The sequence below is a fragment of the Danio rerio genome, chromosome 3 (assembly GCF_052040795.2).
Source record: "Danio rerio strain M-AB ecotype USA chromosome 3, GRCz13ab, whole genome shotgun sequence".
NCBI classification, from domain to species: domain Eukaryota; kingdom Metazoa; phylum Chordata; class Actinopteri; order Cypriniformes; family Danionidae; genus Danio; species Danio rerio.
In genome coordinates this window covers 2478246-2504855 of record NC_141023.1, presented here as the reverse complement: position 1 = coordinate 2504855, position 26610 = coordinate 2478246, and the positions used below count along the sequence as shown (strand labels likewise).

Sequence of the window (26610 nt, the reverse complement as noted above, 5' to 3'; positions counted from 1 at the left end):
TATGTCAGGATTGGGATAGGTTATACATTTTCATCATTTGAATTATTATTATGATTGTTAATATTATTATTGTATGACATTTAATTGGGCTATTGCGCTTAAACAAGTCATCCGTGATTCTAAATTAATATTTTTATTTATCCTTTTTATCACTCTGCCTGTCTTTCTCTTCTTTTTGTCTATTTTTTGTGGTTCTGCCATGGTTAAACGTTTGCAAAATGTGTTAGTTTGTCCAGAATATTGTTTTATTGTTATGTAGCCTATAGGTGAGAAAAAGGTATTAACGCAAAAGTGGCAATGTCGCAGCCAATGATAACTAATAAAATGAGTCGCCTGTGGTTTGATAATAGGCAGTTATAACTGACTTTAATTTGTTTTCAGTATTAAATGAGAAAACCATTATTTATAACTTTTCAGCAACCGTTTGTATTTTATGATTAGCAATGTTGATCTTTTTTGCAGTTATTAAACATATAAACTTATTTAAACTGGTTTAAATTTAATATAGTTGTCACTTCAGCTAGTTTCATAAGATTATGTTTATAATGCGTGGTTTGGCATGCGTGGTTGAGGGGTTCCTGCAAAGCAGCTCTGTTCATCATCATGGGGTATTACTGAGCTGTAATCGCCATCTACTGGAGAGAATGTATTTGCTCATTTATAACTCTTTTCTGCAAGTCTGTTTTATGATTTCACAAAGTCAAACCATTATGTTTTTATTTTATATTTTGAGATGATCATATTTAAATAAACAATTGCTAGGGTAGCTAATAGTTTCTTTTTCTTGTTTTTTTTTTTTAATCAGTAGCCTATAAAATCATAATTTTTGCTTGACAAAGTTACTGGTTTAGGATTCTGGATGCATTTTTGCTAAATGAGTGATACTCTCACACTAGTTAAATCAATTATATTATCAGAAATGACAGATATAAGAAATCCATTAATATTCATCACTCTTTTTACAATTATACAAGCAATTTCGCGCCGACGTCAGCTCCACTTTCGAAAATGGTAAACAGCGAGGTGTTCTTCATATCAGCCCAAGCATGACATGTCATGATAATAATCGAAACACTCTTGTAGGCTATTCTTATGCTTGGCCAAATGTCATGACTTTCACTTTTATTTTACATTATTATGCACAAGCCCAGATATCATCTGAAACTTCGGAAGAATTCCTATCATATATTGGCAGCCATCCAGCATCTCTTAACCAGTTTGATATGCGGCGCTGGCTCTGACCGGCCACCGGAGCTCGCGGCCACTCGTTCGTCTTTGTCGTGCGCAAGCCGCACAGCACATGCATAAAAACGTCAATCATTTAATTCATTCATCAATTCATTCATTTTCCTTCTGCTTCGTCTCTATTTTAGAGGAAAAGCGATAATCTGGACAAACTAAAGACATTTTGCAAACGTAACAGTGGCAGAACCACAAAAAATAGACAAAAAGAAGAGAAAGACAGGCAGAGTGATAAAAAGGATGAATAGAAATATTAATTTAGAATCACGGATGACTTATTTAAGCGCAATAGCCCAAATACATGTCATAAAATATTAATATTAACAATCATAATTTAAATAATGAAATTATATAACCTATCCCAATCCTAACATAGCTGCGTTTAAATAATAACTGAAGACGCTCCTTTAATGCATTTGCACGTTATGTTAAATTATTTTAAATTACACGCCCCATCCATAACCAACCTTAAATCATACCTGAACTCTGTTTAACATTTCCAAGTAAACTGTTTTGTGACATTCTCATAAAATCTCTCTGCTTTTGAAAATCTTTGTTCGTAATTGTTCTTAGCCCTGTCAATGTTGATCTATTTTGTATTATTATAATATTTCCTCTCCTGTTTCTCTTACGTTTATATTCTTTAGCTGTCAATATAATACTTCGCGTATATGGAAGAAAGAGTCAATAAAGATAGACAATTTATAACATCATATTCATCAAAAGACGGTTTATGTGCAAGTAACCGCACCGGTCCGAGCAGGTAACGAGCCAGCATGGGAGACAAGCTCCAATAAGATTGCAGAACAATGTCTGTCCCTGGATCCGAGGAGTGAGCTTTACGCGATCACCAGCTGGCTTCCGTTACATAAGGGCAAATATAAACGACTAAACCCTCATTTACTCATTTTACTCATACTTTTTACCATTTATAATGTCCAAAGCATTGATATTAATATTAAATGCTACTTTTGTGCCTTTATTAGCCTTTTTCTCGCCTGTTTACTGGGTTAAAAATCTTACATTATTCCATCTCCACCTGCTGGTGAAAGCGAGAGCAGCTGGCGATCTTCACTCTGCAATCTATTGCTTCTCCTGCAGTTCCCGGATGAAATGTTGAATTTTATCAGTCGGTTTTGATCCACTGAATTTATGGAAGCGAATATTTGAACTGAAATAAAATGAACTGAAAATGACCTTTTGAATATTATACATCGTATTTTTAAAGGGTATTGAATATTTTTAAGTGAAATCTGAAAATTGAATATGAATTATTGAATTTTTAATGTTGAAAACGTGTTTGAAATATTTTTCGTTGAAATATTCACAGCTTAAATATACAGATATGTTAAATTTCAGTACCTAAAAATACAAACCCTGGAATTCAAGTCATAAAAATGCAAGAACTTGTTAATACGGTGTATTATTTTTTTCAGTTTGTGATATTCAACAAGCTTTTTAATTCAAGACTTTAGGCATTGATTTTGTTCCATAAAGATTCATCCACCAACACCACTATACTCATTTTTATTATTGAGAGATCCCACATTTCTTAAAACTAACTAGCTAAATTGCTGTAATTTCCACACATAGACTGGTATTTTTATAAATTGAGTTTTTAAAAAAAGTCTCCATCCACATGAAAAGGCAAAAACACAGTGTGATGCATGTTAAGGGGACGCCGAACCAACAGGCGGCCATTATGACATTTTTATGCTGGGTTCACATGAGACATATAATAATAGAATAATGTGAATAATACCTAGGCAGGAAGTTCACATGTGTAATTTAAAAAGCTAATAACACAAATTTAAAGAAGCATTATTGACCAAAAAACGAAGTAAAAAAAAAAACCCTGTGTTCTGTTTGAAGGTAGGCAAAATTACTTAATGGTGCATATTCTGCCATCTGCTGGATTGAAAATATGGGGCACAATTTAAAGGAAAACAAAAACAAACACCATCAGTGATACTAGTTGAGACAGTGAAAGCTTACCATTTGAATTAACTACTTTGTTGTTTCAATTTACAAAATCACCTTAAAAAAAACTAAAATGCAGAATCATTTTTACAGTGTACTTATAACAACACAATTTGTAAAGTAATATGTTCTATCTTTTAGTGAATGTATTTATGTATTTAGTGGATGTACTTTAGACCTACTGTAGCTTTGTTTACCAAGTGGTTATATTTAATTGAATTTGCTGAATTTGCTGAATACTATGATTTTTATCAAAACATGCGCTTGATAATTATGTTGGTATTACTAGAACTTATCAAAACTTTGAGCATTTTAATAATTTCAATGCAAGTCATTAACAATGCATAAATTCAAAAAAGAAATGTGCACATGTACATGGCAAATAAATATTTCATTTGAAGAAATCTGAATTTGAAAATACAGTGAAATGAAGGCCTGTGCGATTTGGGGAAAATATCTAATTGCAATTTTTTGACAGGTATCTGTAAGCCATGGCAACAATTCTGCAACAGCTCTTAAAAATTACCTGTTTTTGTTTTGTGTTTGTGACTTTAAAACCAAAATATTCCCATAATACAGCTGCAGGTTTTCTTTGATAATTTATCTATTAATGCTTCTGAAGCAGCAGACGCCATAATCCCACTTGTCAATGCTTTCTTGTTTGTTTTCATTTTTTTTTATTGTGGCCATAGATTATTTGCGCAGTTCTGATTGGGCAAGAACGAAAGTGTGCTCACTCAATTGGCAAGTAAAACTGTCACACACTGCCAGTGTAGCCAGGGCCAGTCTTAACAGCTCGACTACTCCTCTGAGTTGTGTTGTGTAAAGTAAAAGAACTGGAGTCTGTCTGTGGGTTCAGCGGTCTCGTTTATTCAAGTGCTGCACAAACAGAACATGCAGTTATGATTCTATTTTTTTAATTTCTCTTATGCCTGCTACTGCAAAACATTCACACACAAAAAAGATTGAAAATCAGTAATAAAATTTAGGTTAGGCTAAACTTCATTCTTATATCATCCACTGCACTTCTCCTGGTTAAAATCAAAGTTTGGCAGGTTAAAACATTGTATAAAGAACTCAAACACACTAATGTCTCTGCGTTCCAGACTTCAGGCTGTAATTGACTGCAAAGGATTTGCAACCAAGTATTAAAAAGTGAAAGTTTGATTCATGATTATTATTCCCTTAACAAGTTGAAGGCACATATGCAAACAGTTGTTATTCACAGTTCACCTGATTTGGATGTAAATACTCTCAAATTAAAGCAGACAGTCTGCGGTTAAATCCATTGTGTTGGTGTATAGTGCTAAAATTATATATTTGCGTTGATGTCCTAATATTTATGGACCTAACTGTATATGAAATACCAGTAGTTCCGAAATGAAAAGTGTCAGACTTGACGTCATTCGCTAGTTTTTAATGATGCGTGACTCGCATTGACAGATGAAAATCTGATCTACCTGCTTACACGAGACACGAGGGCAGAGATCCGATTCATATTGAATACATTTCCATATATGAAGAAGGCCTGAATTTGATAAATCTAAATCCATGTGACTTTTACCTGCTTACATGAACCATTTCCAATCTGTGCCACAAGGGAGAAAAAAATTTGAATTGAGTCACTGGAACCATGCAGTGTAAATGCAGCCAATGGCATACATTGCTTCAGTCCATTTATGAGTTGCTGGTTTTTAGAAATGCACAAGCATATTATTTATTTTAAATTTATTTATATGTATTATTACTATCAGGGACGCAGAATAGGTTCATTTATGTAAACACTACAAGTAATGTATACCTGTATTTATTGCCATTTTAAATTGTAAACTACCTTGATGGAACTTTTAAATGTGACTGTTGTTGGTTTCGTTAATGTTACTTGTGGACAATTGTGAATTGAGACCATTAGTGGATTGATACCAGCAACTTAAGCAAAACTTGTGTACTCTGTTCAAGAGCAGATGAGTTTTATTGTATCTGCGCCAACGTATTTGAATAACCAAAGTCCTTGTATTTTTTTTTTTTTTTGTTTAATTTTAGTCCTGTGTGAATAAAATCTTTTTTCATATAGTTTATTCTTTCTCACATGAGGGACCGCATCACTTCCACACTCTCATGTTTGTTTATGCTGGGTCTTTTCCGCAGCTGGCTTGAATGATGCTCATTGGGGAGAATAAAAGTGTGCTAACTGGACTGGCTAGCAAACTTGTCACACAAAGAGGAGAGGCATGCATTTGCTCTTGAACAGAGAATAAATATTTATATTCATTTTCCTTCGGCTTAGTCCCTTATTAATCAGGAGTCGCCACAGCAGAATGAACTGCCAACTTATCCAGCATGTTTTACGCAGCGGATGCCCTGCAGCCAATACTGGGAAACTCCAATACACTCTCACATTCACACACACTCATACGCTACGGCCAATTTTGTTCACCTATATCACTTATAGCGCATGAGTTTGGACTGTGGGGGAAACCGGTGCACTGGGATGAAACCCACGGCAACATGGGGAGAACATGCAAATTTCACATAGAAATGCCAACTAACACAGCCGGGACTCAAACCAGCGACCTTCTTGCTGTGAGTCTACAGTACTAACCACTGTCCCACCTTGCTGCCTATATATTTATGTCACAATCATTTCGCAGTAACCCCCCCCTCCCCCATCTACAATTTTTAACAGATATACATAATTCATGTGAATAACCCATTTCAAGGTGAAAAACACAAATTTCACAGAATAGTGATACGTTTGCATACCTGCTCTCATGCTCCAGTGGAGCAAGTACCCTAAGAAATACTTCACATGGTGGGAATATGGAGCAGAAAATACTTTCAGCGCCTGGGCTCTGCTGGAACCTCTCAAAGAAACACAGGGCTGGAGACAAAGGAGGACATATTCACATACAATGACAGACATCAAAGAACTGGAACTTGGGAGCTTAAATACACAGAACAAAAACAAGAGTGAAGACAACTAATAACTAGGGAAACATAAAGGAGCACAGAAGACAGGAAACGAGCAGGAAAACAATGCAGGACATGTGGGACAGAAACACACTCACATGCCTGAAAACATACATAACACATCCTCAGCCATTTCACCTTGCAGCCCAAGAGTGGTTGCTCACTGAAGCAGGGCTGAGCCTGGTCAGTACCTTGATCGGAGACCACATGGGAAAACTAAGTTGCTGTTGGAAGTGGTTTTAGAGAGGTCAGCAGGGGGTGCTACACCCGGAGTCTGTGTAATGCCTCAGTATAATGAAGGGGGCACTATATCGCCAGTGAGAGCCACATTTTGATAAAACATTAAACTGAGGTCCTGACTCTCTGTAGTCGTTAAAAATGGCCATACATGATAAATGCGCTATATAAATACACATTACATTACATAACCACACATTGGTAAGTCCTTCCTATTCAATACACCCAATTCAGATCATAAGCTGTCTTGCTCCGTGATCTGAACTGTATATGTCAGATAAGAGAAAAAAATAGAGGGTACCTAGGACAAAAATTTAAATACTTTGCAACACATCATTGGTAAGAAAACATTTTAACTGCGAATTATACAGATTTTACATTTTTTAATGAATATATTGTCAACGTACCTTGCGTTCTTGCTACCTTCCTCTATTTAGTGTTACAGATTACCTTTCTCACCTGCTTTTATTTGCAGTCACAGGAGCACCAGCCATTTCGGCTAATTCTTTCCACCTGTTTCTCATTCCCTTTTTCCCCATTTATAGCACGTCATTTCCCTTCATGGTTGTCAGTATGTTGTCGCTTGTGTGTCTGTGTGAAGCATTCTGTTACTCACCCTGTATCTGTGTCCAGGACTTCCAGTGAGCGAGCGTCCTGTTATTGTGGAGTTTTTTCTTTGATGCTTCCCCAGCGTTCACCCCACTGGGCTACCTTTGTTTTGTTGCTTTTCCTGAGACCCTCTACTTAATTAAAGACTTTGTTTTCTCTGCATCTGAGTTCACCTCTTCTTTGCCCGTGACATATATAAGATAATATATAACCAACATAACAAAACATTTATCAAAGGATGCTGCAGTTTTTTTTAACTAGAAATTTGAATGAATAAATACACTGAAGGCAATTTTAAGAACCCAATACAATTTAAATAAAGAAGTAAACATATACATAAATGTTTCATATGTAACATAAACATAACACATGGTATGGCATAGCATAACAAAAAAATTATTAAAAATTAAAAAAATCAAACACAAACAAAACTGTACAAGGAAAATTAAGGTTATCTCTGTCAAACACTAGGAATCACGTGACATGAAACAACCAATGGGAGCTAGATACATGAAACAAGGCAGGAAACAGGAAGACAACATGAAACTACAAAAATAATAGACCCGACAGCTTGTGGTGGGCAGAGCGTGGCTTTGTAAAACATTAAATAGTCAAAGCAAATGTGTGGAGGCTTTGAAATGTTTCAAAACCTGTCTACAGCGAGATTAGTAGTCATTTATAGCTATTGCTCTGAAACAACTTCAAAGAAACTGTTATGTGAATTGAGAAGTTAACCCTCACGCAGTGTAGCTGAACTATTAAATGATTTAGTGAAGTGGTTAGTATTCCTGACTGACATGCAGACATGTTGGGTTTGAATCCAGGTGAAGCAAAAATGGATTTGTTCTTGTAAAGTAATTTGTGTTAATATTGGTATGACTTTTGAATGAACTCTGTGAATAAATATGTGTTGTTGTTGTTTTTTTTCTTAGACATTAATAAAGACATTATCTGTACAAGCTGGTACACAAACTCAGGATGTTCACAGTGCAGTTGCACTGTGCCTGTAAAGACCACTAGGCTATATGCGATAGTAGTATTGTTTCTGACCCTGTCTATCAAAAGCAGATTAGTCAGGAATGCCAGGTCTCTAAACTCTTGTAAAATGACCAATCCTTTCAATTGCTTTAGTCATGTGACCTGGGTATTTCGAAATGCTCCAGAGCAGTGTTTTAAAACATCTGCACTATGGGATGTTGACACCCTCTCCAAGCATCAGTTTTATGTCAGCCATCCCTACTAATAACAAGACAAATAAACATGTTACAAAGACAGTAGAAGTATTGTCACATAATACAAGAAAACCCCTGGACCAAACACATGGAAATGAATTGAAAATATTAAAGGATACCTGTACCTAAGTAGTTAAAACTGTAAAATGTGGGTTTTTTCGCCCTTACTAGGATTTATACAGCATCTTAAAGCCAGTGAAATATAAACATACATGTATCAATTACAATAGTCAAACTAGTTGGTCCAACTTTTCCATTTGAGATTATCTAGTGTGAGTACACCAAGGTATGTCTGATTTGTTGTCAGCTTTCCATTTTCACTCTGCACACTGATGTCATATCCTGTCTTTATAAACAGAGTGCAAATAGATATGCAAATATATATTTGAACAGACAGCTAGGACAACCTATATGAAGAAACTTTCAAACCATGGTATTTTTAAACCAAAATTGACCAACCCGGTCTTAAAACAGAACTTTTTTTTTTTTTTATCAAAATCTGATGTATCCTGTAAACTGCAATTTGACTGGTTTCTGATTTATTTAAATCAAACAGCAACCTAAAACTGATCTAATTGCCTAAAATGGTTTTCTGTGATTTGTAGAGACTCAAAAAGACATTTATTTAAATGTATTTATCCAAACTGTCAAATGCCTCCTGTTGTGAGTAAATTCTCCATGTTTCTGGGATCTCACCACTCCCCTCAAATGTTTTATCATAGTGTTTTTCCAGATCTTTCTGGAATCTGCACACAAACCACTTCCAGTAGGGCAGTTCAGAGAGATCAGAGGTGATGCTCCACTTTTCATAAATGTCTCCTGCTGTTCTGTAATCTCTCCAGAGAACTCTACGCGTTTCATCGGGACAAAAATAAAGATTGCTATTTACTACTGCTGATGTGCAGATATGGGCAGACAAGTGGGTGGTATTCCAGGGGTGTATTCCATTTAGACCAATTACACGGTGGAAAGAAACACTGTGATCCTCATGATGATCCTCTATGGTGTTTGTGCAGATGGCCAGACAGAACGGACACTGAACCCAACAGCACCGACAGAAGTGATCAATCAGAAGCTCATCTGGCCTGAACTTATAGTCCAGCTTTACTGGAAATGTGTCTGTGTTGAATCTGCTGCTGATGTTTGACATTACAGCAGTAAGCTCTTGTCTGATCACATCTTCTAGGAGTCTAAAATCATCAACATCATCATGTTTGACTCCACTGAGGTCTTTTTCAGAGAAGATCAGCTGATCTGAGAGCTGCTGTGTGAAACTCTTCAACCACAAACCAACATCTCCACTGTTGACTTGAACATGTTCAGTAGATTGATGTGCTGCGTTCATGATCTTCTGCTGCAGGAGTTTAATGTTCTCCTTCATCTTGGGTAAAACACTGACGCTGAACTTATCTCTGATGTAGCGCCTGACTTCATCTCTGATGAAACTCTTGAAGTGATCTTTAGGATTATTAATGTAGTTCATGTATTTGCCAAAGTCCTCCTCTTCTGCCAGTGTCTTCAGGATGTGTTTCTCCAGATTTGATCTGTTTCTATTCAGTGATTCACAGTTTGATCTCATTTCATCTGTCAGATCTCTGGCAGTTTTCTTGTAGATGCTCTGCTCAATGGGCTCCTTCAGTTTCTGACAAATAATTTGACCAAAAATAGCAGCTGATGCAGCTCCATGACAGTATTTCTGGAAAATACTATAGTACTCCACTCTTTTTCTCTCCAAGTAGAGAAGAGGATCATTGGCATCTCTGAACAGTTTGTGTTGGTCTGTTATCATCTTGCTTGCTCTCTGGCAGATAGAACAGACCAAATCCACAAAGAATTCATTCTTGAACACATACTTCACTGATACCTCTTGGTATTTTGTTACTCTTGCCTTGATGTGATCAATAAGTTGTTGAATGTAGCTAATGTTGTAGCCCATCTTTGAAATATTAAATGACTCAATCATCTTGCTTGACCCCTGAAAGACATCATCGACAAAGTTTTTTATATTATTTGCAAACTCTGTAGACAGAGATGGATGGTATTCTTTTTCTGTTGTGCTAGCATCTTTTCCAGCCTCTGTACGCTCTCTTTTTGTGGACCTTTTGAAAACAACATATTGAGAAAAACTTGTCACTGTAAAGATTTTGTTGTACTCAGTACCCTCTTCCAAGTGGTCTACGGGAAGACATCCCTGATATACGTCAGTGAGAATTCGCTTTACATCAGTCAGTATCTCAACATGTTTGACAGAAGGTTGAATATCTGTGGTGATCTTGTTCATGCATTGTTTCCAAAATGAATCAAACTCTGCTTTCAGTGTATCATCATTGTTTGCCTTATCTTTGAGTTTTAAGGCGAGTTCTTTGCTCTTTTCATAGAGAGTGTTTTCATGATGTGTCCTCTGAGCATCAATCTTTTTCTTCATGTCTCGTTGTTGAAGAATGTTGTTTAGTTTTCTCTTTGTTCCTCTCACAATGTTCTCCTGAACATCCATGACTTTGATGTTAAATGATGTTTTCCAGTTAATTAATATTCCAGCATCTTTGTCTTTCTCAAAGAACTCTTCCAAAGACTTTGTTACTTCTTCACTTGTCTTTTTTAGTTCGATGTGTAAATCAGATTCCTCAACCTTATGAATTGCTTCATTTTCTATTTGATTGTTTAGTTTGTTCTCAATTTCCAACATGGCACTGCGAAGACTCCAGGACCACTTGCTGTATTCATTCTCTAGTTTCCTATAGGCTGAAATCTCCAGGGAATTTCTGAAGCTGAAGACAAAACGTTCTTTAACTAAAGCCTCCCAGAGATCTTTAATACGATCTTTTAAATCTTTCAATGTCATTCCATCTGATTTTGAGGCTTGAGAAATTATTGTTTCCTTTAGTTCTTGAATATTCTCACAGTACTTTGGGTTTGGTGGAGCCATTGGTGGACTGCCCTCCCAGAGCTGAGCAAAATACTTCACATCATTCTGAACATCAAATCTAATGACATCACTGAAGCGTTCTGCATCATAGACTTCCTCTTCAGCAGCAAGTTTGGTCATCCTATCCAGTGTTTCAAGCAGTCGTCTCCTACCCTCTTTATTTTTCTCTCCAGCTGTGATGTCTGAAATGTTCTGATGCACAAACACACAGCTGGGATTCAGTCTGACCTTCTTCATCCTCAGAAAGGCCTGAACAATAATCTGAAGAATGTCCTGCATCTCAGATGGGTTTTCTCCAAAAATGTTGATCAGTGTCAGATTTGCAAAACCAACAACAAATGTGGCCAATTCATTGTCATGATCTCTTGTTGATCTTCCAGCCAGTTCTAGAGCACGAAGACCCTCAGTATCAACAACCAGAATATAGTCACAGTTCATCTGTGTTTTCATCTCCTCAGACACTTTGACCAGCTGCATGAAAGCTCCTCTGGTGCACCTGCCAGCACTGACGGCAAACTGGAGTCCAAACATGGCGTTCAGCATGGTGGATTTCCCAGAGCTCTGAATCCCTAAAACTGACAGCATAAAGACTCTGGTCTGGTCTCCCAGTTTCTGGATGAGCTGATCAAGAACAGCAGAGATCCAGACCAGAGGAACATGAGCAGCATCTCCATCCATCAGCTCCAGCGGAAACCCAGAGATCATCATCTCTGCAGCGAGACTCGGGAGAGAAGAGAAGTGAACCGGCAGATCTTTCTTGTTCTCCTTCACAGATGAACATGATTCATAGATCTGACCGATCTCCCTCATGATGTGCTCCAGACCAAAAGCTGCAGCTTGAAGATCCTCAGATATTATCTCAAGTTCAGCTTGTTCAGATTTGAGTTGCTCAGATTCGTAAACATCAATCTCTTTCAATTTTAACACTGCTGACCACTTTTCATCATATTTGTGTTGCAGAGCAGAAAGGTCATCAGAAATATAATCATCCAATAGGATTTCAAGCCATTTAAGAAAATAAGCATTTTTATTTCTGGTGTCTGAGTTCATTTGTTTAATGAAGAACTCCATAAACTCACTGATGTCAGATTTAAGCTGCTGTTGGCGGATTTGCTTTAAGTCTGTTTGTTTTCTACTGATGTCAATTTCTATCTCATCTCCTCGGAGTCGATGTAGTTCTTTGTTCTTCTGACTCCACTGATGCCACAGTTTCCCCTGATGAGGCAGAAATGATTCTTTGATTTCTGTCAGTTTTTTCTCCTCCAGTAAACTGATCATCTGCTGTGCTGCTGCTCTTCCTCTCCTGCAGTCTTCATCATCTTCCTCATCTACTCTGATGTCTGAGTGTTTGGACACATCTTCAAGTCTGAAAGTGAAGGATGATTCTGAGAGACAATCATTTATAGCTCTTCTGAGATCTTTAGAGACATCTGCCTGGTTTCTGTCTTTCATACCAATCTTGTATTTCCTTTTCATAGGCTCAGTTACAGTCGATCCATCTTCAGTAAAAAGACAAATCAGTGGCTTTGAGTCCTTGTACAGGTTTTGAATTTTTTCTGCATGTCTGTCATTCCTGTCCATTTGTTGCAGAAGAAGCACGTTGACTGAGGCCATCTCAGTGAGCATCTTCCACTGTTTCTCATGGTCTCCTGCATCTCCATGTAGATTACAGAAGGCCACACAGTCACTGAATTTATCATCATCTGCTCCAGAAGGGCAGAACCAGGCGATCTCCACCACTCCATCCATCAGGACTCTGGATCTGCTGCTGCCTGGGCAGTTCCTGTGGAAGAACGTGTTGTGTTTGTCATTGATCAGACTGTTCATCAGCTGAGACTTGGATGAAGACACAGAGCCAAACCTGAAGAAAAACACCATTGGAGTTTGTACCTTGTAGATGGGCTGGGTTTGACTGATGGTTTCATTGTTGGTGTTTCTGATCTTCCAGCTCTTGTTGATTTGTCTGAATGTCCAGAGAGGAAACTCAATCTGTTGTGTTTCTGGATCAGGAACAAGCAGAGGCAGAGCGAACTGACACTGGGACAGTTTAGTGACCATCAGCTGCTTTAGGAAACCATCAGAAGAATGAAACACAGCCATCTGAACATCCATTGGATGAATTTGCTCAGAATTGCTCATTTCGTTGGTAGAAAAAGACATTGCTTTAAAAAAATCACCCATTTCTGCAATTGAGTTATTGTCTCTTCGCTGAATAAGATGCTGTTCATTGTTCTCCTCAACAGTGATGTATCTTCCACTATAGTTCATCATCAGTAGTTTATGTAAAAAAATCTGTGCCAGTTTCTTCTCATCATAAGAATCATGGGACTGTAATGAATGTGCAGTTAACTGAAGAACATCTGCAGTTGTCAGTTTATAATGTGTGACTTGAAGATCAAGTCTGTGAAAGAGATGCTTTATCTTCACATTAATTTCCTTTCCTTTCTCTTGTTCCAGTCTTGTTTCTTTTACTGAAGCTGTCCCCTGTAAATGTAATAGATCATGTTATGATTTTGTACTGTTTAACAATTGTATACTGATGCTTAAGTAATATTTAGGCCCACACTGAATCAGCGCGTGCAGATTTCCGCAGATTTATTCAGTTTTTAAAACTGACTACAGTAATATTATTGACTAATATAAAAATGTTCTTCTTATTTATGTACAATGTAGTTTGTACAGTAATATTTATTCTTTTAGTATAGTATATGAGAGACTTGCTTTGTTTACCAAATAAAGTGAATCTAATTGGATTTGCATTTTAAACATTAAAGTTTAAAAGGTATTATTTTTTATTTTACATATTAAGGTTTTAGTTATGATACTCCCAAAATAATTCCACAGAAATCTGCAGATTTTTACCAAAATTTTACCAAGAAATAGCAAAAAACATCTGTAGATTCCATCTGGCCCTACTATTACCATACCTTGTGTGTGTCTTTTTTCAAGCTTGTGTCAATATTCTTTTTCCTGGTTGTGACTTGATCTGTTTAAACAAACACATCATTGAATGCTGATATTAATGATTATTGCTGTGTACGAATTACATCTCACTTTGGTATAGCTAACTTATACTAAATCAGTAACAATACATTAGTAACGATTAACAAATAATTGTTTACCACTTCCACTTTCAGCTCCTTGGTAGTTTTGCTTCAATTCTGTTTTGTACAACTTTCCACTGTAGCACTGCTGATTCTCCTTAAACAGACGCTCTATCATGTTCATCAGTTCTCTCATTTCTGACTGGCTGTTCATCATCTTGTTGCAGGTGTGGTATCGTCCTCCACATTTCTCCAGCAGCTGCTCCAGATCTGGGTTTGTCTTTGGATCTTTTATAATAGAGCCACATTCTTCTTCTGTCTCATATGTGAAGAGAATCAGCACAAACTGAAGAACTTCGTCACCAAACACTCTCTGAAGCCATTCAAGACCCGTCTTATCAGCATCAGTCAGCTGGCCCAGTCGCACAACAAAGATGAATGAATGAATTTCAATTTCCTTCACTAGATGATCAATGGCATGATCAACAGTGTCCTGGTACAGTTCAGTCTCATGTAAGTCAGTCATGTTGATCACACTAACAAAGTATTCAGCTATTTTCCTCTGAACAGGAATAATCCTAGCTGTTTCTGTAGTGTTAAAACATATCTTTTCTTCTCCAAGCAGAATGTTGTCATGTCTAAACTGGACTGAAGCAGAGTTTCCAAATAGCACAAGAGTCAGCGGTAACTCTTTACCCAAACCTAAAGTTAAATAAAGATAAACAATAAAATGTTATTCTGCACATTAAAATGTACAACAGGAAAAGATCAAGTAGGATGATTTGTGTTGTGAAAACATGTTGTTAATAAGTAATTTTTGTGATATGTAGGTATCAGTGGTAATAAGTAGGCTGTGCAAAACACTGGCCTCTCTTAGCTAACCTTGGTAATCAACCCTGTCCCACTCATCAGGTATAAACCAAAAAAGTACTTGTTTGTGTATATTACACAATCAGCATATCGTACATTCAAGCATTTTTACAGTTTCTTTTTGCACAGATTATATAACAAACCATAGGCTAGAATGTGCTAAGAGAGTAATTTTCACATTAGTTTAAAAAAAAAAAATCATCCTCATTTATTAAAAAACATTAAATATTTTCTGACTCACCTATTTTTATGACTTGTTGCTCCATGGATTTCCCTGAACCAACTAAATATTCCAACTTATTACACTGCAAATAGCGTCCACTGCTTGTTTGCACAACTGCCTCTAATTTCTCTCTTAGATCAGCAGATGAGCTGTTTTTTGTAAGGTTGTAATGTTTGTTAAAACATTTTTTAATGATTTCCTTTATAAAGTAATTGACTTTACTCAGCTCTACACGTTCTGCTTCTTCTGTTGTGATGACCATGGTGTGTTCAAAAGCCTTGCTAGAGAAATAGTTGAGCACCTTCTCCACATGTTCTAGATCATCTGCTGAACACTCTTCATTTTGGAAGACCAGAACAATCACGTGAGGTCCTGGATCAGACAGTCTCAAACACTCTCTGACTGTCTGTGTGATATGATCATCTGAGAGAGGTGGCTGGAGCAGATGAGGAACGTTGATAACAGTTTTGTGCATTCTTCTTTGGCTCTGCACTTGATCAGAGGAAGCTTCACTGTCAAACACTTTCTTTTCTAATATCTTATTTCCCACTCTGCAGTTTTCTGACAAGGTCTTCCCCAGCAGAACAATCCTCAGATCACTCACTGAAACACATAATGTGTTATGAAAAAGCAGGGCAAGCAAATTAATTTGATAACATGTTAAAAAGTAGTTAAGCTTAGTGTCGAGAGGTTGGTTTTTAAGTAAGTAAATCTCTAAATGCTAAAAAAGTTCAGCTCCAAATGAGTGCGTTTTTGGTTATAAAAGAAAGTTGACCTTGTTCAGCCATAATTATTTTAACACTTTCAAATGTACATTTTAAATACATGAACGGACTCTTCTGTGAGTTTTTTGATGCAGTCGTTTTTATCTTTTTTAGAATGGATTACATTTAGATTTCTAGAAGAGATTGAAGCTGCTGGGTTTACAACACAGCAATTCATCAACTTCTTCTAAAATATTTGAAAGTCTGTCTGTTTAAACTGTGACAAGATAAAGTAAACAATCTAGTTACTTAACATTGTTAATCTTTAATGAATAGCCTCAACAGATTATGTGTAAAATAATTATCATCGCTGTCCTCCATAGGCAACCGTGTGTATTTTACAAAGCACAAATGTTTTGTTTTTGCCATTAATTTTTTGTATTAAAATCTCTGCAAGCAAAACAAATGTTATTTAATACTATGTGTGGCAGGAGAGGTAATTAGTTGCCTAGTGTCATTAATTTACGGGTCCTTTTCTCTGTCCTATCACAAAACGGCATTCGGCTATAAAAAGAGGGAAGCATTTGCTACCTGGTACGCGTCACCTGATTAGTTGCGGCGCCGTGAACGCGCTTCGTCACTTCCCACACCTGTTGAGGGCGGTGAGGGGTTTTGATCGGGCTGGAAGTTGCTTCGTCTGAAATGTTTGGCTGCAATCGCCAACGCTAGAATGCGTGTAAGGACTGGGAAAGGTAAGCAAGCGTCTGTCTCATGTTGCGGTTGTCGCAATCATTCTGGAAACGCTGTGTCCGCTTTTCTCAGCTGCGAGAACCAGATGCAGGTGCGCGACTGTGTGTTGGCTGTGCCGGCTGTTGACTGAAATCTACGTGCTATCTGCCTTTTGAGTGACTGATTGAACCCCGATTCCCTTCGGTGAGCAGTAGGTAGGTGTTTGCATGTAGTTGCAAATGGCTTATAGCAGATTTTGGACTCTATCATGACGATTGACTTGTTTGTAGGCTGAGTGGCACTCAGTGAGGGGAGCTCCGTCAGGCGCTCCGCATCCGTGTGCAGCTACAGTGCTATCCTGTTTCCCGTGTTTTTTTCATGTTTTCTTAGATTTTGGTCTTTCGTTTTGTTTTCTTAATTGTTTATCTTTTTGAGTTCTGTTTTTGGTTACACAAGGATTGTTTAACTTATTTTTGTTGGTACATTTATCTATCTTAGTTTGTTTGGGTTTCATTTTCTTTATTGGATAAATCTATATAGTGCGGCTGGATTTATTTGTTTATTTTTATTATTTTGACTTATTCATCCAGCATGTTTTCATTTATCAACTTTATTACATTTTTGTGTTTTGTTTATCTAATAATTTACTTGTGTAACTGATTTATTTTTTTGTTTAATTGCAGGCCAGTGGTCTGACTTTTCGGCCGGTGACAGAGCCAGAGCTCCCTGGGGTGGGAGGCTAATTTTATTGGACATTTTAGAATTCCTCACAGTGTGTAGTGATCACTGTGTGCTGGTTTGTGCGTGTGGGTGCTCTCTTATTTTTACACAGTGGATTGTAGTGGTTTTCACTTGCCTGAAGTACAGTCTGGCCACTTTCCCTAACGCTGGCGAGCTCTGGCCCTGGGGCACCTTTATAAATTTACAAACTGTCATGTCAATGTCGAAATATTGGTTTTAATCCTGTTGTTTTTATTTGAGATTTGTTATTAAAGAGATCTATTTTTTGTACCGTGCCAATATCTCTGACTGCAATTTGGTGGAACGAACTTGTGCGTGCCTTTTATATGGGTGGTGCGTGTATTTAAATTCTTTGGGTGAAATTCCCAAGGTGGCATAGTCGGGTAAATCATTAATATTGTCAGATTGGAGGTCTAGCTCCATCTGCCCACCTGCCACCCGTCACATATGCTAGGCTTTCTCTGGCTTGGTGCCATTGCGGGAAAGAAGAATTGAATTTCACAGGTTCTTACGTGATGCATTGATTGCTCTAGCCATAGACATCTTTATATCGGGTCGTTCCATGCTGTTGCTTCTTCTGCGGTGAATGTTCGCTGCAAAGAAAAAAAAACATTAACATTAAAACAAATGATTTGGCTGCTCTTTTATGCCTCCCATATGCAATGACCCAATTAAATATTCAAATAATATAATTGTAAAAACAGTCTCAAAATTTGGAAACAATTTTTGTGGCACATTGGTCTTCATAATATCCCTTTATTATCCCTAGTACATTCCAATCCTGTTTTACCCTTCCATCTTGGACAGTGCTTATGCCTCATGGAGAGATCTTAGATTGTCTTCTTTTTGTAAGCTTTACATCTATGGTGTTTTTGCCTCTTTTGGTCAGTTGATTTCTCAATTTAATTTAGACCAATTTTTTTCAGATATTAACAAATTCGAGATTTTGTGCACAAAAAATATGTTAACTTTCCAAAATGCACCATCTGCTTCAGGTTTAGCAAAGATCCCTGTGCTAAAGGTTCAATTTCTAAATAATTTAATATAATTGTTAATCTGCAATTTTCTAATGATAATTTACAGACCACCTGATCTCAAAACACTGGAATTGAAATTGAGGTGACATGGAAAGCGGCCTTGAACAGGCTTAATTCTTCTTCAATCTGTGCACATCACAGGCTAATACAACGCAAGGTAGTGCATAGAGCTCATTAGCCGCGTTTCCACTATCGTGCCTAAAGCTAGCGAGCCAAGGCTTGTTGCGTTTCCACTGTCACTTCCAGGGCCTAATCGGGCTAAATCGAGGCTTTCTTGGGGCCAGCGGCCAGCATTTTTCGGCCCGCCAAATACCTTGGGCCAAAGATGGCCAGCCGGGGCGGAGTGAAAGGAGAGGCGGGCAGTTTTCTGATCGCACATGAGTACATGCGCCAAACACATAAACAAATAAATAAAGGGAAAGAAAACATCTGGAACAAACTATAGGCTGGGGTCTTTTTGCCTATGATCACCTTTATGTTTCCCTTTTAAATGTAAGGCTGTTGCATAAAATAATAAAGTAGTTTTAATTTATAAGTGACTTTGCTGCATCCTTCTTGATGTTTCAATAACGCATAATAATCTTTACACCATATTAAAGACACAGCAGACAGTAAAGGTTTTTGAGGGTTTTTGTCAAGTTTAAAAGGTGTGTTTGTGTGTTTAGATGCCTGTATGTGTGTATGAGACCGAGGAAAAGAGCGCTCCCTTCACAGCTCTGTTGATGCCGTGCAGCTTTTATCTTTTATTTTTATTGTTTTTATTTATTTTGGTGATAATACACTAAGTGAATGCAACAGAAAGACAAACTTTACAAATTTCGTGTCCACTTTGTAGGCTCAAAACAATAGTGGCAGCACTTTACAGACGCATCAGGGAAAACTGCAAGTTCAAAATGTGTTCGTTTTTATATGATGTGGTAAAATTAAAAAAGGAAATTTTAATACATAAAGAGCTTTATTAGTGCAAAGCTGCTGAGCGCAACGAAATAGGCTATATTTTTTTACATGCTGCTCTTATGTGCTGAAACACTGAACACTTTCCTTTACTTCAGATATAATAAGCAACATCTTTAAATAAAGAGAATCACCTATTAAGTGTCAAAGCCTATAGGGAAAATTAATGTTTCAGTTCTCTCCGGAGCATTTGGGATGAATGTTGGACAGCGTCTGTCTAACTGAGGATGTTATAAAATACATTTTATATCGAGTTATTAATGGAGAATTTTATATATGTGGTTTTATATTATGGATGTGTGCGCTCCCTGTGCTGGGTCACTCCGTTAGTGGCAAGACCACTGGATTTCGATGCCAACAGTCGGTCCGCGAGTAAATGAATATGATGAATGAGAACACACAGGTATGTGCGTATAGACTTACATTGTACTGCTGAACAGTAACGGGTCATTTGTTTGTTTTGGTTGTCTTCATTTGAATAGTTTTGTGATGATGTGGTGTGCTTTATCTGCCTGATTCCCGCTGAAGTGGGCGGTTTGAGTGACGTTTGATTCGGGGGATGTTCTGGGGGCGGGGTTTGCATGACGCACTGCGAGCTACTAGCCTGACAGTGAAAACGCGACATGATTTCGGCCTCACTGCTCAACCTCCCGGGCAATTGGCCCGGCCTGGCCCAATAAAAGCCCTGGCTCACACTGGCCAGATAGTGGAAATGCGGCTATTGGTCCAAGATATGTTCTGGTATGTGTTTTGGACCTGTCCTTCCCTGCTTTTGTTTTGGAGACAAAATGTTCTCTGGCAGTCAGCTATTACCACTGTTGATATCCCACCATGTCCAATTATTGTTTAATTTGGTGTTCTTCCGCCCGACCACACCTTACCCTCTCATTTTGTAAACTTTGTAGCCTTCTTAACCCTTCTGGCTAGACGATTAATTCTCCTGAACTGGAAGGGCCCTTACCCTGCTTCTCACACTTGTTGGATAAGAAATGTCAGGGCTCAACAAAAAGACTGCCTGATGGCCCGGGGCCAGTGTGCGAGATGCTTAGGACAGTATACAGGAGCGTTACTGACCTGAGTCTTAAAATTGAGAAACAGTTTGTCCTTTCAAGCCTTTAAATACTAATTTCTCTGTGAAGTCGTGAACACTATAATGCTTTTCAGTTCCTTTCATGTGATTGGATATTGTTAGCACCTTATTTTTTCCATAACTTGGTAAAAACTAGTACAGCGAAGAGGTGGCAACATCAAATTATGATGCTAAAAGTCTTGGGTACAACATGAGGGGAAAAAATCAAGTGATTTTCGGGTAAGTAGAAAAAAATCTTTATTGTTGAATCCTGAATGTTTTTTATTTTACGAAATAAGAGAAAATTATGTACTCTCTTTACCGACCTAGCACCATTTACATTAAACTGCGGGAACCCCTTCGCAAACATGTCCAAATTCTTCAGCTTGACCCTGCTCTTTCTGATTGAGTCCCCACCCCCCAATTCTCAGCTTGGTACTGGATACTATTTCTGGTCAACACATTGTAGACTTTTTTATGATAATTCTTTTATTTATCTATTATTTTATTTTGTTTTTTTGCTCAAAATACTTTTTGCTCATAACAAACAATAAGTGCATTTGCTTATTGTTACATGTTTATGTTGTTCTTTTTGTAGATTTTTGTAAAGTGTTTTACAATGCATTAATAAAACATTTTTTTAAGGATTCAGAATTATATATTGTGCAGAATTCAAAAGTGCAGAATTGATCCTCAGTGCTTAAAATAACCAATTAAGAAATAACACCCTTGTAAGAAATTGTTCATTTGTGCAATCGAGTCATAAATAATGGAAAACACATTGACAACATTATGCATTTTTCGGGGTTTTCACCTTTAATGGATAGGACAGTAGAGAGTATTGACAGGAAAGCATGGGGAGCAGGGAGAGGGAAAGGATCAGCATAGAGTGGTGAGGCGGGAATTGAACTCCAGTCACTGTGAGCACTGGATTGTTCGCCTCATTAAAATTTCTGAGGCAACAAGAAAGTTGATTTTTCTTGAACTCACAATGCCCAATGCTTAAACCCACTATGAGCCAGTAGAGGTGGGCTGTAGAGGGTTTGCAGGGCAATCACTCTGTAAAGCCTTTAACCAACTAGGCCTGGCAGTAGCAGCTAGGAAGAGGTCTATTAAGTCCATTTTTAAAGCTGCAGAAAAAGCCACAAGATGGCTGTGGATAAAAAGGGCTGATCTATAGGTGATGGCTACTGGGACGCAAGCAGGGGTCTGATCAACCTTAGCTGGGTCACCTGGGGGAGGGTGCCTGATGTTGAAAGACCCAAAACACAAAGAGACCCCAGGGTACATCACTGATGATGCATCCCAGTCTATCTAGATGATCCATCTAGCACACTTTAAATTCATTTTGATTTTTGTTTTCATCGATGTTGTGCCTCAAACATGATTTGGCTTTTTTCATTTGATTAGCTGATGCTCTGCCCCCATCCAGATTCTAATATTAGATGAATAATAAAAAAGATTCATAAATTTATTTTCCACTATTTAATCCTGATTCAGGGTCACCCCTATAAGAGACTGTAAAGAATATTGGCATTACGATTCGCCTGATTGACTGTCAATCAAACTGCTCTAAAATCAAAGCTGCAGACAATTCAAAAATACTGAATACCGAAAATGAAAACTTTCTAAGTCTTCTTTCTAAGAAGTTTACATACATTTCCTGGTCTTCAAACTGTTTCTGTACAACTATCTATCGAACTAAAATAAATTTTTCTTTTTAAGATTAATGTAAACATAAAACACTCACCCTTGCCATCTCTTTTGTCCATTCTGTAATGATGATGGATGTTGTCAGTGCCTTTTCTCTGTGTTCATGTCCAACATCTAAAGCTTAGTTTTCTGTGTTCTACTGTTCACGGGCACATTTCTTTAGGGTTGAAAATGCATTTGCTGTTTCTTCTTCTTCAAAAAAAAGAAAATGTAAAGTTGTAAAATATACAAAGCATTAAACCGAATAAATGTTTTGCTTGCTGGAGTGTGGCAAACCTTAAATAGGCCTACTCTAATGTTCCTAACATTATCAATGTTCTAAAATATTTGATAAACAAATCTGATGAAGAGCACATGTTAACACAGTGTCGCGAAGCCCAGATGTCATTGTCCATAGTGATGTTTCAGATTTGGCATTGCACAATCTTATGATACTGTAAAGCTGCTTAAGCCTTGTTCACACTACAGGATTTTAAGCCTGAGTTGAACCTAATTTGAAAGTTAACGAGCTCGCCGACAAATCTGGTTGTGTGTACCAAGTACGCAAAGTTTAGATTTGTGTCCTTGGAAATTCAGACTTTCCAAATTTAGACTCGGAAGAACGAACTACCGAGGATGCAAGGACACAAGTCAGGTACTTCTTCAAATGGAACAGCAGTATACAGCAGTGCACATACTGTATTTATAAGGTATAATTCACCCAGAAATGTAATTTCTGTCTGAATGTAATGTATTCGTGACTGCGAAATCACACGAGGCGACCGTTAGCTGTTTGTTTAGGCTACTAACAAGAATGCACGCATGCAAACAAATCACAGAAAGACAAATCACTACACTTTAGTGAACAGAACCTGCATAGGCTGTGAATAACAAGTAATAACGTGGTAAATAACGTTCAGTTTGTTGCACACATTGATCGTTTGAGAGCCGCGCTGAAAGAATGATTTGCATGGGGAAGTGAAAGTAAAGATGGTGTTATACCAAATTCTGTGATGATCGTATTCTGTGACCCTAGTAGGCGCTGTTCTCACTGTTTGGCTTGAACTCGCTCCCACAGGCACATCATTTAAATGATCATATGGCATTTTACAGTTACGATTACAGCAAGCATTTGATATGTTTTTTCTTTTATAGCTAACACAAAGTGTTGTGCATGAAAATAAATGTTTACTGTGTCAGTATAACAACCCTAGCCTATAATTTTGAATATCATTCAAGAAGAAATCTGATAATGACAAATGTCTGATTTTACCAGTGAAAACAAATAGTCTAATAATGCTGTCAATGACAAATGATCAACTTCAGAATTATGAATAGTTATATTCAGATGTCATCATTTCTATTAAAATTTATTTTTATTTATTAACATTTATTTATTTAACATTTATTTAATTAACAAACAGGACGTATTGAAAGTCTGTTTAAGTCCACCATAATGAATTTAAAACTTTGCATTTTAACCAACAGTAGACCTACACATAGGCCTATTATTATTATTTCTATTGTTGTTTTACCATACGCTTGAGAATTAACAATAACAACAGCCTACCAATATTAACTTTTATTTCACATCTACAGAATTGTGAGAAAATCATGATCTTGATTTTATATATAAAAAAAATTGTGATTCACATTTTAGCCAGAATCGTGTCAATCAGCATCAGAAACTGCCAGCAGCATATAAAATTCTGGGGTAGCCAATCAGATGTCAGGGATGTCCGGTGCCACCCCAGACCCCCCTCTTGTAAATCGTTTATGTAGTGTCACGTAGTGTAACACCACAGTAATTAAAAGACAAAAAATTAAGTCATGTAGTGTAAATGACACAGTGATCTGCCGATTATTAAAGTCAGGGGTGTCCAAACTCAGTCCTGGAAGGCCAGTGTCCTGCAAGTTTTAGTTTCAACCCTAATTAAACACACCTGAACCAGTTAATCAAGCTCTTTCTAGGTATACTAGAAACTTCTAAGCAGGTGTGTTGAAGCAAGTTGGAGCTAAACTATGCAGGACCCCGGCCCTCTATTACCGAGTTTGGACACCCCTGTTTAAAGTCATGTAATGTGAACTAGGCTTTAGGAGTAACCTTTATTCTATAAGGTTAACTAACCTAGCAGCATAGTTCTCATTACAACCAACACCATGTGACCTTACTTGTCCTGTTGAACTAGCAGAACAGGCTTTTTGCCTTCAGGTGTCTTCGGTTTAACTTCTAAACTGAACAGTTTCGTATTATTAAAAAAAGAAGCAAGCTAAGTAACAAAATAATATTATATTAATATGGTTTGATTTTGTGCCGCAATCTTTACATTATTGTCTCATAAAGATCATCACTCGCTGTACATTGTCAACAACCAAAAACTATGTTTTTGATTAAACTATGAGCAACATAGGTAGTACAGCTCTGACACGTTTCTCATCGTTTATACTTGTAACAAAAGCTTTATGGTTCACAACACTTTGGCAGACACTGGATTTGTTCTTTGAGAATGAAAAAGATGAAAGTGAAAGCTACTGCTCAAACACTAAAAACTGAAGAGAATCACATTTACTATTCAAATGCTTGTTATATTTTACACCTGTATTTATCTATATATTACAAACATCAATAGAGAAGGTTAAAATGTAATACCTGAGCGTTCATGTGTTGTTTGCATCTCTTCAGGAACAAGGAAACTGTTTCTCTGAACAGGTGGGTGGAGTTATTGAACCCAAGAGAGGGAGGAGTGGATGACAAATACTCCTACAGATCCGAGATTTTGATCAAAAGAGCACATTTGACATTGGTGTTCATCAGTTTACACTGGTCAATTTCAAGGCCCTGATGTTTGCCTACAAAACAACCACTCTCTCTGCACCCATTGTGATATGATGTTTTTAATTGTATGCGATTAAAATGTCTCTACAATCTGCTTTTGAAAATATATTAAAGTATCATGTTACAGAACTCAGCAATTCTGGCACGTCTGTCTCAATATACTGTACAATGCAACATACTTTCACAGCAGAAAATAACTTTCTTGTAGTTACACTCACAGGAGACTGCACTTATTTATAAAAAGAAAAGTGGGTTAGTTTAATGTGCTTTAAAAGGCTTGCTGGTTAAAGATTTCCTCTGCATGCTGTTACACAGTAAAAAATAATACCCCATATCTACTCAATAAATTAGAGGTAACAGATTACAAGCAATATTAATAATTAAATTCAACATATATGAATTGATTAACAATTAAATAAATTAGCTTATTTAAAATTAGTCATTTAAATTGAGTAACCACAAACAGTACTTAAAGAAATTAGCACACCGTCACCTTAGTATTATAAGGTTCTATCTGACATTTTTGTCAAAATTGAGTAACTGACATATTCTTATTAAGTGGCAACTTATTTACATTATGGGATGTTTTTTATAAGTTGTTTTAAATTTTATGACTTTTAATTAAAAAAAACAAAAAGGTTTATCTACAAAGTCAAGCTCTAGCTTGGCTCTATAAGCTTCTATCTGTGAGCCAATCAGCATTTTTAATGCACGCATGAGGACCAATCAGGATCAGCTTTCTTTGTCATTTTGCCAGGACTGCTTCATTGACAGCTGAAAACACCAGAAAGACAAAAATCACACAAAATCAGAGTCGACTAAATAATGCCGCACCACACAAAATTGAGATGTGTGTAAATGTGATGATTTAGGAGCATTTCTTGACATTGAGATTCATTTTCTTTTCAGCTTAGTCTCTTTACTAATCTGGGGTCACCACAGCGTAATGAACCAACTTATCCAGCATATATTTTACACAGCGGATGCCCTTCCAGCTGCAACCCATCACTGGAACACACTCAATCTCACACACACACACTATGGCCAATTTTAGCTTACCAAATTCACCTGTACCTCATGTCTTTGGACTTGTGGGGGAAATCGAAGCACCTGGAAGAAACCCACAGCAAAACGGAGAGAACATGCAAACTCATCACAGAAATGCAAACTGACCCAGCTGAGGCTCGTACCAGACACTTTCTTGCTGTGAGTTGATCGAGCTACCCATTGCACCACCGCGTCGCCGACTTTGAGATGAAATGTTAAATTTTACATCGTTGAAAAAGAAATTAATATTAAAAAATGTCTATATTAAATGTGAAATTTATTTATTTGTTTACATATAGTCAGTGAAACACTTTTTGGTGTTTATTAAACTCATTTGGTCATCGTCTGTTTCTTTTAAAGTCTTCAAATTTAATATTAAGCCATGAAGGGCAAATACTTAATTTAATTCATAGGGCATATAATTCAATAAATATAATTCAATAATTCATATAAAACATAAAATGTAAT

General features: G+C 37.1%; 1 protein-coding gene and 1 long non-coding RNA gene across 3 annotated transcripts in view; one reads left to right on the top strand and one right to left on the bottom strand.

Moving 5' to 3' along the window:
- LOC147845392 (uncharacterized) overlaps positions 1 to 26610 on the top strand; it is a 258299-nt gene that overhangs the window by 179003 nt on the left and 52686 nt on the right. The gene's annotated exons all lie outside the window — the stretch shown is intronic.
- LOC103910189 (interferon-induced very large GTPase 1) lies at positions 8781 to 24963 on the bottom strand. Of its 2 annotated transcripts, XM_087243474.1 has the most exons (7): positions 24910 to 24963; positions 22318 to 22466; positions 18020 to 18100; positions 15352 to 15936; positions 14319 to 14942; positions 14124 to 14182; positions 8781 to 13680 (listed from the first exon to the last, which is right to left on the bottom strand). In XM_087243474.1, exons 2-7 carry the CDS (start codon positions 22337 to 22339, stop codon positions 8896 to 8898), a joined length of 6156 nt encoding a protein of 2051 aa, XP_087099600.1. In that variant the 5' UTR covers positions 22340 to 22466; positions 24910 to 24963; the 3' UTR covers positions 8781 to 8895. The 2 variants fall into 2 exon arrangements, with proteins under 2 accessions (XP_087099600.1, XP_087099599.1); XM_087243473.1 differs by lacking the exon at positions 22318 to 22466.

Coding starts and splice junctions, on each gene's coding strand:
- LOC103910189 (XM_087243473.1), bottom strand. CDS start 24,934: ATGCAAACAACACATGAACGCTCAG. Junction 18,101..24,909: donor AACAACACATGAACGCTCAG/GTATTACATTTT, acceptor TTTTCTTTGCAG/CGAACATTCACCGCAGAAGA. Junction 14,943..15,351: donor GCAACAAGTCATAAAAATAG/GTGAGTCAGAAA, acceptor ATTTAACTTTAG/GTTTGGGTAAAGAGTTACCG.